We start from the raw sequence: 13783 nt of genomic DNA, 5'->3' as shown, positions 1-13783 counted from the left end.
CAAGACATGGATGGAGCATACTTTAAGGCTATTTGGGTGGAGAAAGTCCCCCAGAAGTCCTGTCCCCCTACTGACAATGATCAGTGCTTTTCTGGGAAGATCCTGGACCTCTGTGCAGTGTTGTTACTGCTCAGAGACATACACAGCTCGTCCTTGTCCTTCTGCAGACACCTGATGGGCAGGAAGAGCACTGGGTCGGGGTGAGGGCACCATGTCCCATTCTGTCTCCTCCTCCTCAGAAAGGGATGTACAGTGGGGGACAGATGGATGAAGAGGTGTCGGGGTTACGGAGACCTGCACCACGGCTCTGTCTCTGCCCTGAGCATCTCTTTCTCTGCAGGGCTTGGAGCAGAGAGTCCTGGTTCTGCTGGTGTCCCAACACAGAGTGACATGGGTGTGGAGATGGTCTTGTTCCCATGATGACTGCCAGTAGTGCCTCCACCAGCCTTAACCCTAAGGCACGTAGCCCTGCACATGCTACAGGAGAGTACAAGTGCCTGGACATGCTGGAACACCAGAGGCAGGGCTGCCCTCCTCAGTCCAGGCACAGATTTGCTCTTTCAGGGCTGCAATGGGCAATCCCTGGGTGCAAAGCTGGATGCAAAGGGCAGCAACCACTCAGGTTAGAGCTACCAAGTTACCCAGGAGGCTGTGGCCTCGCTGGTGAATGCACAGTGACGTGGGAGCTGCTGAAAGGGGGTAAACCCCGGCCTGCTTCCCTCCTTTGCTGATCTGTCTGTCTGAGCAGCACTCTCCTCTCCCTGCTGCATCTATAAATATCCTCCCCATCTCAGTGACAGCCAGGTGCAGGACCATGGCTGAGGGACGTGGCCAGAGACTCATCAAGGAGAGGAGGCAGCAGCACTCAGCAAGAAGGGGGAGGCAGCTGGGCTCAGGCCAGAGGTAGCTGAATGGGAGCCTGGGGACAGCTGCAGGTGGGGACAGGGACAGGGATATTGGTGTAATGCCCTCCATGCTTCTGTTCCCTGCTCTCTTTGGGGTTCCTGGGACACCTTGTGACCACCAATTGTGGCTGCACATGGATCCTGGCGTGGAAGGGGTCTGCATTCCCAGCCAGGAACATCCCAAAAGTGTTTGATCCTGTACCAGCTCCAGCACCCCTGAAAATGCCCAGCCTCGATGCACATGCACTGATTACGCACTCAAGGCACATCCTGACCATGAAACCAAGTGTCCAGAGAAAGCAGAATGTCTGTCCCTACCCCCACAGCCCTTCGGTGCCCAGTGTGTGTGCACTGTGTTGTGGTACAGAGCTCACACTGACTGTACCCACCTCTGCTTGCAGGCATCCCATTACCCCCATCCCCTCTCCCCAGAGCTGACAGTGTATCTGAGAGGCCTCCCATGCCCTGGCAGAGATTTCAGGGCATTTCTGGCTCCTGCAAAGCTGTTCTACAGTGTGTGACAGCCAGCACAGCTTCTCTGCAGTGCTGGAGCACAGCAAACCCACACCTGGGGGGATGTGCAACAGCTACTGGCTCTTGGCTCCTTTGCAAGCCCCAGAGGACCCACAGTCCTGTCACACATGGGCTGGGAGGGCACAGGGGACTGGAGAGCCCATGTGGGTAGCTGGGATGTGTTGAAGGTCTGCAGGGTAAGGGGCATGGCACTGGGAGTGGAATCACTCAGTGCCGGAAGGACAAAGCTGGCTTCTGCTTCCCCAGAGCTTTTTCCAGAGTTGGGGACTGAGATCACAGAATCATAGAATTGTTTGTGTTGGAAGGGACTTTAAAGACCATCTCATTCCACCCCATATCCAACAGACCACGTTGCTCCAAGCCCTACCCAGCCTGGCCTTGAACATTCCCAGGGATGGGACAGCCACAGCTGCTCTGGGCACCCTGTGCCAGGACCTCACCAACCTCACAGGGAGGAATTTCTTCCCAATATCCCATCCATCCCTGCCCTGTATGAGTGTGAAGCCATTTCCCCTTATCACTCCATCCCTTGTCCAAAGACCGTTTTCTGGAGCCCCTTTAGGCCCTGGAAGGGGCTATAAGGACTCCCCAGAGCCTTCTCTTCTCCAGATGAGCACCAGAGCTGGAGGTAGCTCTCCAGGGGAGTTTCAAAAGAGCCAGGCAGATGGTGGCAGTGTGAATATCATCCCTCTGGAATGCCTGGCTCTGCTTGGGCACTGTGGGACAGAGAGCTGAATGATCCAGCACTGAACTGTGACAAGCCCTTTCAGCAAATGGAAATGTCTGGGTCAGAGTAGCAATGTGATAGCTGGCAGAAAATTTGCTTTCCCACCACCTGCAGGGGTGCAACTACTGTGGCATCATGGGGGGCTTCCTGGTGACTTGCTGTGATTTTGGAGGCCATCAGCCCTGACCTTTGCTCTGAGGTCCACTGTAAAGTGCCCTGTGTAGCTGTACCTGTCACCTGAGAGCCCCCTCGGCCTCTGCCAGCTGCCCTGGCAGTGCCTGGTGTCCCCTGAGGCACGGCTGTGTCCCTGCCTGAGCACTCTGTGAGCCCATCCTGTGATCCTGCTGATGACAGGATCTCTCCAGCACTGTCTCTGCACTGCCTGCTTCCCAGGCAGGCAGGGTACACAGCCCGGAGGGACCCGAGGTTCTGTGCTGTTCCCAGGTCCTGGTGATGAGTGGTGCAGACACGTCCCTGCAGGTACAGCCCTCATCCATTGTGAATGAGAAATCACTGCCACTACATGCTGGGAAGCGGGCAGGGAGCTCCTCTCACTCCTCCACGCAGAAAGCTGCACCATGGGGTGCCCCAGCACGGGCTCTAGCATCTCCAGGGAACATACAGGGTACACAGAGTGGCATGGAGGGTGTGCAGCACCCTTCTCCTTCCCTGTCCCCACTGAGCAAATCTCCGTTTCCAAGAGATGGCCTGACAGGCAAGAGAAGAGGGGCCTATCCTGCCCTGTGTGCCTTGCCCAGGGGTGGTTCCAGGGGCAGGGTAGAGCTGCAGTCACAATGCACTGGCCACGAGTGCATGAAGGAGCAAATGAGTCACTGCACGTGGCGTGGACGGGAGTCAGCATCTGTGGCTACCACGGGCAGGTATTAATGATTGTTCAGCATTTAGATGGGGAAGCAGTGGTGGCTGTAGGGGGTCTGTTGACAGATGTCGAGTGTTTAATGCTGAACAAGGTACTCACATTCTGGTGGCTCCAAGCAAGAGGGATGCAGAGACTGTGGGAAGGATGCTTTGTGTTTCCTAGGTAATCCCAGGAGCCTGTCCCAGGACACCCTTGCCCAGTGCCGAGCCTTTCTGCCTTGGCACAATTGCTGTGTCTTCCCAAAGTGCTTTGGAGAGGGTTGACCCTCTGTCAGGTGACAGCAAAAAGTGCGTTGTGAGCCCCATGTGCTGCCCCCTGCTCCCGCTGCCACAGGTCAATTGTGAGCAGGGTGTCTGTCCCATAACGAGGTGGCACGGAAAGCATCGGGATGGGGGTGAAGGGCAGCAGTTACAAGGGGTTTTCCTCTCCTTGCACACCGGGAGGGATGGGTAACCCCATCCCTTCACACCTGATCCCGGCCGAGCGCAGGGCTCCCCTCAGCGCCCCAAGTTTGGGTCTGGCGGCGGCCGGTGAGGAGAGCGGAGCGGGACGGGGGCACACAGGGCAGCGGGGGCTGTGGGAGCTGCTCCAGGACGGGGGGCACACGGTGCACCGGGGGCTCTCGGAGCAGCCCGAGGGCGGGGTGCGGGACAGCGGGGGCTGTGGGAGCCGCCCGCGGGCGGGGGTGCGGGACAGCGGGTAGCGGGAGCCCGGGCCAGGCGCCGGCTCTGGGCACAGAGCGCGTGTGGCGCGGGAAGGGGGGCTCGCTGCAGAGCCCACCCAGCCCATTGGCTTGCGAGCGGTGACGGGCAGGCTGTTCCCTCCCTGCCGCCCGCCCGTGTGGCTGCGAGCAATGTGCGCAAAGTGCCTTTGCATTGCCGGCCACTGCCGGAGCTCTGGGCAGAGGCAGCTCGCTCGCAGAGGTGCTGGGACAACCGAGGTGGCCCTGCGCTGGTGGCCCCCGCCGGACCATGGCATGGGCACAGGGGGATCTGACATCCTCGCTCTCCATCGTCATAACCTTGGCTGCCTGCCTCTCGGCCACCACCAGCGAAGGTAGGAACCGGGGTGGCCCTGGAGTGACGGGGCAGTGTTAGGGGCACCCGCGGGATCGCTGTGGCTGTTCGGATGAGCCCACATGGGCTCAGCCCTGCCGGGCTTTGCTTCTCTGTGCTCCCAGGGGAGTGCAGCTCCAGGTTCCTCCCTGTCTGAGTTTGCTAATCTTGGAGCTTTTGCACCAGAGGCAAAACTTCGGAGCCGGTCAGGAGAACCTGGCTCTGCAGCAATGCCGGCAGCTCTGCCTCCCTCCTGTGCCCGGGCTCTGCTGCAGCATGCAGGGGTGGCTGCAGAGAGGACAGGGACACCAGCACCAGCTCAGCCATGGCGATCCCCATCCCTGGAGCTGGCAGCAGCGGGGCCGGGCGCGTTGGCCGAGCAGCGTGGGCTGTGATGGAGTGAGTGGGTGGGCACAGGAAGGTGTGCGGAGGATTAGGGTTGCTGGAAAGAGCATTCAGGTGGGAAACTTCTCGTGAGAGAAAGGGCTGGAAACTTCTGAAGTAGGAAGCAGGGATGCAGCTGAGGATCCTCTCCCGACATCTTGGTGTCAGCCACGTCAGGCCTGCTCTCTCCAGCCAGCCACTCTACCCAGCTGCCGGCTGCCCTCATCCCCGGCCCTCGTTCATGTCCCTTCTCCAGTATTCCAGGCCCCTCTGGCTTTCGGCAGTGCTGCTCCTGCCACCCACCCGCTCGCCTGTCTCCCTCTGTGCTGGCAGCGGCGGCACGGCTGTTTCCCAGGTCTGCTGATCTTCATCGCCAGGGATCTGCTGTTCCCGCTCCGAGCATGTCCTTGGCACCGGCAGCAGCATCCTTCCTCCCTTCTGCTGTGCTTGAGAACCATGGCCAGCACGGCACAGGCTCTGCAGCGAGCCCTGGGGCCGGTGTCCCTGCCCCATGGAGGTGATGGCATCTCTCCCTTCTGCCCCAGCATCTCTGCCATCCTTCCAGCACACCGGGGCCCAAGGGCTGCCACCCCTGTGCCTTGTGCACTTTGAAGAACCCTGCTGGGTTAGGTCCTTGTGCTTACTGTCATCATCCAACACCCACCAGCATTTTCCTCACTTTTTCCCCGATTTCCAGCTATTTGCTGGTCCTAACTGTTTTCTGCCAAATGCCTACTTCCTGGCCTTCTTCCTGCTCCTTTTCCCATCTGCTTTGCTGCCCACACAGGGGGATGCATTGGGGTCTCACTGCTGGGGATGGGCTGTGATGGTGCAGAATGGGGCCCCAGCACCCCGACACTCCCAGCCCTTGCTTGATCTTTGCTCTGGGATGCAGCAGCTGCCCTTTGCCCCATGTCCCGGGCAGGCAGTGCTGCAGGATGCTGCCTGTGCAGCACCAGGCTCTCAGTGCTGCAGCCCCGCAAAGCCAAACAGCCCTGCCCGAACTTGGCGCTCGCTGGGCTCTGACAAGTGAGGCAAGGGCCTCCTTGCTCTACTCTATGGAGGAGATCCTGGATGCTGACTTGGGCTTTGTGGTGTCTGCATGGACGGCCAGGCCCTGCACTGCTGTCTGCCTGTCGCCAGCTGGGACAGACCTGGCTTTCCCATAAGATTTGTTGGAAAAGAAAGCTATCCTCAATCACAGCCTTGCTCAGGAGGTTGCACAGGGCTGGGGATGTGCTGGGTTCTGGGGCAGACCGAGCAGTCTGGATCTCAATTAGACCAGACAGGAGGCACTGAATGGCATCAAGAAAAGGTGTGAGAGCCTGCAGAAAGCTGGTGGTGCTCCATCCACCACCATGATGATGCTCATGGATCCTGGGGCTCTGCTGTGCCCTGGCATGGAGCACTCAGTGCCAGCGAGGTCCGCAACACGAGCACTGGAGCTGGGATGTGGCCGTGGCTCTGCCGGTCCCCAGTGCGCCAGTGCTGGGCTGGGCTGGGAGCAGCGCCTGCGCTGGATCGGCTGTGGCGGCGGTCGTTGAGCACCCTGGCGTGGGATGGGACTGGAAATGTGGGAGATGCTGCAGAGCAGAGCCCAGCCTTGGTGCATGCCACCCTCCAATTGTGCCAGGCTTGGCTGCCCCGTCGCAGAGTGTGAGGTGGCTATGGGCACGGCGTGAGGGTGTAGCCTGTTTGCCCATCAGCTCTGCCTGCTCCCACAGCCTCTCCGTGCCCTGCATTTCTGGCTGTGCTGCCGAGCAAACCCAGTGCTGGTTTGGGAACCACAAGGTAGAAAATTACAACCACAAAGCAAATTTCAGGCCACGGTGTGCTACACTCTGCATGCATGTATTGGGAGGCAGTTGGTGCATAAAAACATGTATTAACCTGTTTAAAAAACCAGCTTCAACCCTAGTTTTTTTTCTTGCCAAGAGCTCCCAGTGCCTTTCTCTTTCCTGAAATATTTGTTCCAAGAAGTTTTAAGCTTATATTTTTTATTCCTTTCAGCCTTGTGTACAGGCGTGTGTGAGAAATAAGAGGAAAAGGGAATCGCTATTCCATGGGAAATTCCCCATTTCAGAACAGCAGCCATTGCGAAATGCATTGAAAGCCAAAACTCAGATTTTTTTTTAAAGGGTGGGGTAAAAATTTGCAGGATGTGGAAGATTTTTATTTGGAGTACTGAAAAAAGAATTGTCTGAAATTATTAAATTGCTTTAGAGCAGGGAGGTAGAAAAATTATTTTCAATATATATGATATTTCAATATAAGATATTTCAATAATATGAAGTATGAGAGACTAAAAATATTTACACTATTGCAGACTGAGTTGCATAGGTGAAAATATTAAAGCAGGTATTTTATATTATAGCACAAATTGAAGTTAAATAATAAAATACAAAATATCTTCGTTAAATTGAAAGAAAATCAGACAAGCAGAAATCACCACATTTGGAACTTGGGTGAGGGATAACAAAATTGTATTTTCTGTCAAAAAATGGCACTTCAAATGCTGCTGCTGGGGGTTTGCTCCCTCCCAGGTGGTGCCCCCAGCTCAGCTCTGCCCTCCGTCCATGAGATCGTGACCTTCCTCCCCATCACAACATGGAGCCCGTGGCCCGCGGATGAGCTTGGAGAGCTCCATGTGAGGACCTGGTGAAGCAGGGGAGGGGGATTTGGGGACATTTCCCCCAGCTTTTGGGGGCACATCACGCTGGCTGAGGCAAACAGCAGGTGATGGGGACGGGGTGATGTACAGGGGAGGACCTGAGCCGAGGAGAGGATGCTTATCTTTTCCTTGTACAACAGTGATGGGGTTTTGTTCCTCCACTCAACAGCGATGGGGTGCAGGAAAGCACCAGAATCCTTGGGAAAACCCAGCCACTCGCTGCGCTGCTGAAACGGGGGCCACAGGAAGGGTTCATGGGGGTCTCCCCCGCTAATCTCTCATTGTAATCTCATTAATTGCCCCTCTGCTCAAACAGAAAAAAAGGTAAAAACTAATCTGCATGTTTATTCAATGCTTCTTTCCTACTTCTCTGCAGCAATGCCGAAGTCGGGGCTGCGGGAAAAGCAAGACATTGAAAGGGAGAGGAAATCACCTTTTCCGTTTTAAAAAGGCTGTGGGGGTCTGTGCTCCTCTCTGAGGATAGGAAACAAGAGTGTTTAAGCTTATGGACTTTTGATGATGGGGGATGGAGAAGCATTGGTTTAAAACAGGGAGCTGGTTTAGGCTACATTAGTGAAAAAAAAAATCTGGGGGTGTTTAATTTTTTGATTGCTCCCAGAATGCTGATATAAAGCAAATATTTGCATAATTTTAGGTAGGCTTACGGGGATATGTTTCTGGTGCCATCTTCATTTCCATCCCTCTTGTATTAATAGCTTAGAAAACTTCTGGAAAATCAACCTCCAAAATTTGCAGAAAAATAACACACCTGTGTACAAAACACACCTACTTTGGCAGATTTTTCATTCTCCTTGAATTCTCGTTTCCTGAAATTGCAGGGGGTTGTTTCCAGTGACAATAAACGAGCACCCATTTTGGTGATGGTGGAAATGGATCTGATGAAGCCAAATTTAAGTACAACTGAAAACCTGATGAATTTCTCCGGAGAGGAAAGAATTCCTTATTTTTTCGATTGCTGAAAGGCGGTTAGCAAAATATTTTGCTCAAAAAAAACCTCAACAAGCCAGCAGCAAACCCAGCCCCAAAGATGCTCAGGAAGGGTGGAAGCTCATCCCACACATGCCAGGTCAGTGCTGGGTGCCGGCGCAGGGCTTGGGGAGCACTGGTGTTCTGGAGATATCCCGCCACCTCCGCTCTTTGTTCTACTCGGGTCCTGTGTTCTGCCTGTCCCTGCTGGCCTCGCTGGCAGTCTTCGGTGCTGCCTTTATCTCCAGGGGCACATCCATTCATATGATAACTCTATTCATACCCTGACAGTTTTTGATAGTTCATTCTTCTAACCCAGCCTGTTTGCCTGGCCAACACTCAAAATGATTCCTCTGTCACTGAGGCGATTAACCCCTTCAGCCTTACCAGTCCCAAAGGCAGTGTTCAGATAATGCACTTGTATTACCTTCAAAATAAACAAAACCCCCCGTCCTGCCCGTGTCGGTGCGCGATACTCGGTGTCATAAACAACTGTGTAAAGGATGGAACTCCTTGATGGATCAGATCCAGGCACACCAATAAAGCCTAAGGATGTAACTCCTTAATGGATCAGGTCCAGGCACACCAATAAAGCCTAATGAAGTGTATTTGGCCCAGGGATAGTGGCCAGAAAAGTATTCACCGTTTATCTGAAAACATCGGCAAAGGCAGTGCTGCTTTTAATAATCCCTTCCAAGGGCTCGTCAGCCCCAGCCTTTAAAAATCAGGCCCCTCTTTCCCTAATACAAATTTCCCTGGCTTCACCTTCCAGCCGTTTGTTCTTGATAGGCTTTTCCTGCAGGATTAGAGAGCCCATCTTTTTCACCGGTGAAAGTGGTAAACTCAACCTGTGTACCTTGCAGCCCTTGTGGGCACGAACAGATTGGGCTCTGCAGGTTCCCTTCTGTGATTTTTCTTTACCTCCAGCCCTGGTTATCATAGTTGTGCCTACGGTATCTTCTGCTCTGTGTCCAGTTTCTCATATTTAAAATGCTTATTTACCACATTAGTGAGTGACAACAGTGCTGGCTGAAGCTGGATAGATGAATCCATCCCAGCTCCATCCCAGCATCAATGATGCCGCAAGTTCCTGGGTCTTTCCTTGGATGAAATACCTTCTGTATTATGCTCCTTCCATGCAATTATTAAAGACTTTTGTGATATTTAATTACCAGTGGTATGAGATATTCAGCCTGTCCCCCTCAAAGGCAGTTAGTATTGGTATTTTTGTCTGTGAAAATGTTCCATTTTAGAAAGCTATTTTTAAGAGAGCAAAGGCAAAAGCCTTTAAAAGAAATTATCTTGCTTTTAAAATGTCATTGGGGTACAAACAGCTCAGCACAGTTTAGGGTGGCCAACTGGTGCGAGAGCAAAGCTGTCCTCAGAGAAATTAGGGAAAAAGCATACGACAGCCTGAAAAACTGCCATGCAAAGCCCCTCCAGATAATCCAGATAAGCGAGCACATTTGTAAAACCCACGTTTCCCTAGTGAGGATTCCAGAGAGGATAACACTCAAAGCTTTACCAGGACTGCAGGGACACAGGGATCGGTGGGAAGGGCAGAATGGCATTTTCAGGGTGCTGCAAGGTTTGCCTGGCTCTGATACAGGCACATATCTCCAGTGCCAGGTTTGCCTGGGTGGCATGGGAAGAAATGGCAGTATGCAATAAGAAATCTTCCAGATCCCAAACAGGCAGGAGATAACTGAGGGGGCATGCATCTTACGTGTGGGGAGTGAAATAGTCTGGGGAAAGGACTTGAGACAATGTTAGCAGCAGATGTGGCATGAGCTTCATTGTCCAAAAAAATGCAGCAGAGGTTGGAAAACTTGGTGACTAAAGCTGAAAATGCATTTGTGTCTATTTTATTATACCAAATGGATGTGAGAAAAGAGAAGAAGGAGTCAGGACTAGCTTGAGGACACTGGGACAAACCCCTCTGGACACAGCTCCCCTTTCTTGGACTCTGTACCACAGAGGTGTTGCTGACTGCAAGCAGAAGACATTTATTTTGGGTTAGAAAACTCCTGTGTAATTTTTAAAGGCTGTCACAATATTGCGTTACTGGTACCATGAGGTGTTCAGGCTGTCCCTGTACCTGAACTGCAGCTCAGAGGGAGGGCACAGGTCCATTACCTGTTCCTCAAGCTTCTGGCTTTGGTCAAGGATGCCAGGAGCCACTCTTTGGTGGTGTGGGAGTTTAGATCTGTTCTCACAGGGCTTTAGCCAGATAAGATATCAAAGGGTGGCTGTGCCAGGCATGGGCTCCTCTCTGCTGATGGACGGGGCCATGTCGTTGTGCTGTCCCTCAGGCTGGGGACGTTGCGGAAGAAAAGACACGTGTGACTCCCAGATGGCCAAATCCAGACCTGGGGACACCAGCTGTGCCTCCTCCAGGGCCACAGGGACCCCAGTGCTCCATCTCCAGCCTCACTGCAGTCTTGCTTCCTCCCCTGCTCACTTTGGTTGTTTCCATGGAATTTCGTGAATCCCTGACCTTTCTCACACCCCAGGGCCTTCCCACCTCTTCCTCTGGCTTCTGCCCTGAATTACAGCAAGCCCAGTCACCCCTAGAGCCTGAAACAGTTCCTTTCCCACCGGCTGCAGGACCAGGGACATGGGAGTGTGGGGTCACCCTCACTCGGAGCCGGGTCCAGCCCCGCACACTCATCCTCGAGCCCTGAGTGTCCTGACATTTCCAGTTTCAGCTTGCACCTCAACCAGTGAGTGCCACAGTGCCAGGCTGCACACCTGTACTGGGGATGGGTACACACCTGTACCAGGGCTGCACACCTGTACTGGGGCTGGGTACGCACCTGAACTGGGGCTGCACACCTGAACTGGAGCTGGGTACGCACCTCTACTGGGGCTGCACACCTGTACCAGGGGTGCACACCTGTACTGGGGATGGCTGCACACCTGCACTGCGATGCACACCAGTACTGTAACACCCTGCCCAGTGGTGGGGAGTGTGTTTAATTTGGATTTCCTACATCAGCATGCCCAGTTCTCCCTGTCTGTCCCCCTGCACACAAGCATTGGGAGTCTCTAAGCCAGGAGAATACATGACCATTTTACATCTCTATTTTCTCACCTGTAGTTTTGAGAGGGAACATCTTTTTGTTGTTCGGCTTTTGATGTGCTTTTTTTTTTCTGGGAAGAAAAAAACTGCCCTATAATTTCAAGGTTTTTAGCCTTAGAAATACTTTATTCAGGGTGTTTTGTTTTGTTTCATTTTTTGCATTATTTCACAACACCTCAGTCCTACCACGGGTAGGTAAGGTGCTCTTGCACTGCATATTATCTTACATGATATCATGCAGGGGCTGGAAGGATCAGGTTGATAATTTTATTTTTAAAACCTGAACTGAGGCTTTTTGTTAGCACTGATTGAACAAACAAGCTTTCTTCCTACATCAAAGTATCTCCTGCTCTGGGTATAGTGAAAAGGGGTGACCCTCTGGGCAGTCCTTATGGGCATTGCCGCTCCTGATGCATTACAAAATGATATAAAATTAAATGCAGAAAGTTCACAGCAACAATCTGGAGGTCTGAGAAGAAATCCTGAAATGGGAATTAGGGCACAGCCAAAAAGCAGCACTGCTTTCATTTGAAAATGTTTCTTTTTAGCTTGGTGGGTTGGTTTTTGGTGGCTTTTTTTTGTGTTTATTTTTTATTTCTTTGGTTTGTTTGGTATTTTTCTTCTCTGTTTTCTTTTGTCCTTTATTTTGTTTTATTTTGCTTTTTTTTTTTTTGGTTTTTTTTTTTTTTCCCAGCCTGATTCCGGCATTTCCAGAAGTGTGGAAATCCAAAATTCCTGCATGATTTGATGATATTTCCTGGATCTACCCACACTGCTTTTCTAAACTCCTTCTCTGGGCAGCCGAGGCCGGTGGGTGCCGAGGGCAGCCCCATCCTCGCTGTGTCTTGAGTATGTGCAGCCTTGTGGATGAGCAGCTGCAGGAAAATCCTGCCTGAATCCGGCTGCTGGTCTGGCAGAGCAGCAATCCAGTGCTGGCCTGGATCTGTGGGGAGCATCCCTGCACAAGCTCCCAAAAGGGGGGGTCTGATCTGCCCTCCAGGCAGGCTGCTCCTCCCTCTGAGCCCCTCCCGTTGGCCTCATGTCTTGGGGAATAAATGGCTAATTTTCATTCCTTAAATACTGTCCCAGGGATCAGGAGGCTGAAAGCAAAGCTTCCCATCCTGTCCTCTTGCCATGTTCCAAGGCCAGTAAGACTTGACTTTGTGTCTCAGCTTTGCCTCCTGATTTGGAAAGGTCACAGCTGCCTGTTCAGCTGGCCCCTGCATTAAATGGTGGGACACAAACAGCTGACCCACCCTGGCCCCACCAAGTTCTGCCCCAGATTACAAGAAATGAATGCCACTGGCTCTTGTTCCCCTCCTCTCAGGAAGCCTTTTGCTGCCTCTCTTCCCACTGTGGATAACCATCCCTGTGTCATTCTCCCATGAAGAGGGGCTGGGCTGTGGGGCTGCTGTGGGGCTGCTGCAGAGTTGTGGAGCTGAGCCTGCTGGTCTTTGGGTAGTGGGGAGCAGCCAAGCTGTGCTGGTAAGAGTTTAATTATCGATGCAAAAGGCATTGTTGCATGAGGGGGGGGAGCCTTGCTGTGAATCTTGGGAGGCCTTTGAAGTTGTGATGGAGAGGAACTGAAGCCCAAGGGAACAGGGCTGCTCCCAGTGACCCTTCCTCCCCATGCCTGCGCTACAAAGCCCCTGCCTAAGAGGGAGATGGTGGAGTAATTAGAGGGAGGACCACAGTGGGTTAACAATTAGTGAGGGTGCTCAGAGCCCTCTTTGGTCCCCCACTGTTGTTCCAGAGGCTGGGACTCAGCACATCCACCAGTGTGTCACCCCCAGGCTTGTTCCACCACCCCACCATGAACCCGGGGTGGGCTGAGGATGCACAAGCTCCCCTCGGTACCACAAGCCCATTCCTGAGCCCAGGATGCTTGGATGTGAGATTCCAGTGTGCTCCCGCATCTGTTTGTAGGGATGCAATACATCCCTGCAGGAGCTGTGGCCAGCAGTGAAAGTGTTGGGAAGGGTATGTAAGACTCACTCTTTATAGATGATATAGATATATATGATACAGATATAAATATAGATATTGATATAAATATAGAGATAAGATAGAGATGTACAGATGATATAGATATAGATATAGATATAGATGATATAGATATAGATATAGATATAGATATAGATATAGATATAGATATAGATATAGATATAGATATAGATATAAATATATAGATAAGATAGAGATATACAGATGATATAGATGATACAGATATAGATATAGATATATATAGAAATAGATATAGATACAGATATATGGCAAGAGATATACGGTCCCAAGTAAAACTCACATCCTCTGGATGCTAGTCCCACTCTCAGGTCCCTCACTTATCCCAAGCAGGAGATAGGATTTGGTAGATATGGGTATGGAAATGGATACAGATATAGATCCAACAGCAGAGATATAGGTATAAACACAATATATACATAGATCGTATACTGATTTGCACACTTTGACTCCTGCCTGGTCTGTATCTATGAGGCTGCAATGTCCACTGCTCATGCACCATTGCACGATGCAACTTTATGCAGCATGAGGGTCTG

General features: G+C 52.3%; 1 protein-coding gene across 3 annotated transcripts in view; it reads left to right on the top strand.

Annotated features, from left to right (window-relative positions):
* Nucleotides 1-3827: 3827 nt before the first annotated feature.
* The window catches only part of EPHA8 (EPH receptor A8), a 55502-nt gene continuing 45546 nt past the window's right edge, over nt 3828-13783 (top strand). For 2 of the 3 annotated variants that reach the window (XM_026797397.2, XM_026797396.2), the window contains exon 1: nt 3828-4102. In XM_026797397.2, the coding sequence (XP_026653198.2) occupies nt 4018-4102 (85 nt within the window). In that variant the 5' untranslated portion in view covers nt 3828-4017. The remainder of the gene's footprint in view (nt 4103-13783) is intronic. The other variant, XM_005493938.4, reaches the window with a different exon arrangement.

Source organism: Zonotrichia albicollis, chromosome 25 (genome assembly GCF_047830755.1).
Source record: "Zonotrichia albicollis isolate bZonAlb1 chromosome 25, bZonAlb1.hap1, whole genome shotgun sequence".
NCBI lineage: Eukaryota > Metazoa > Chordata > Aves > Passeriformes > Passerellidae > Zonotrichia > Zonotrichia albicollis.
This window is presented reverse-complemented; position numbering and strand designations above follow the sequence as displayed.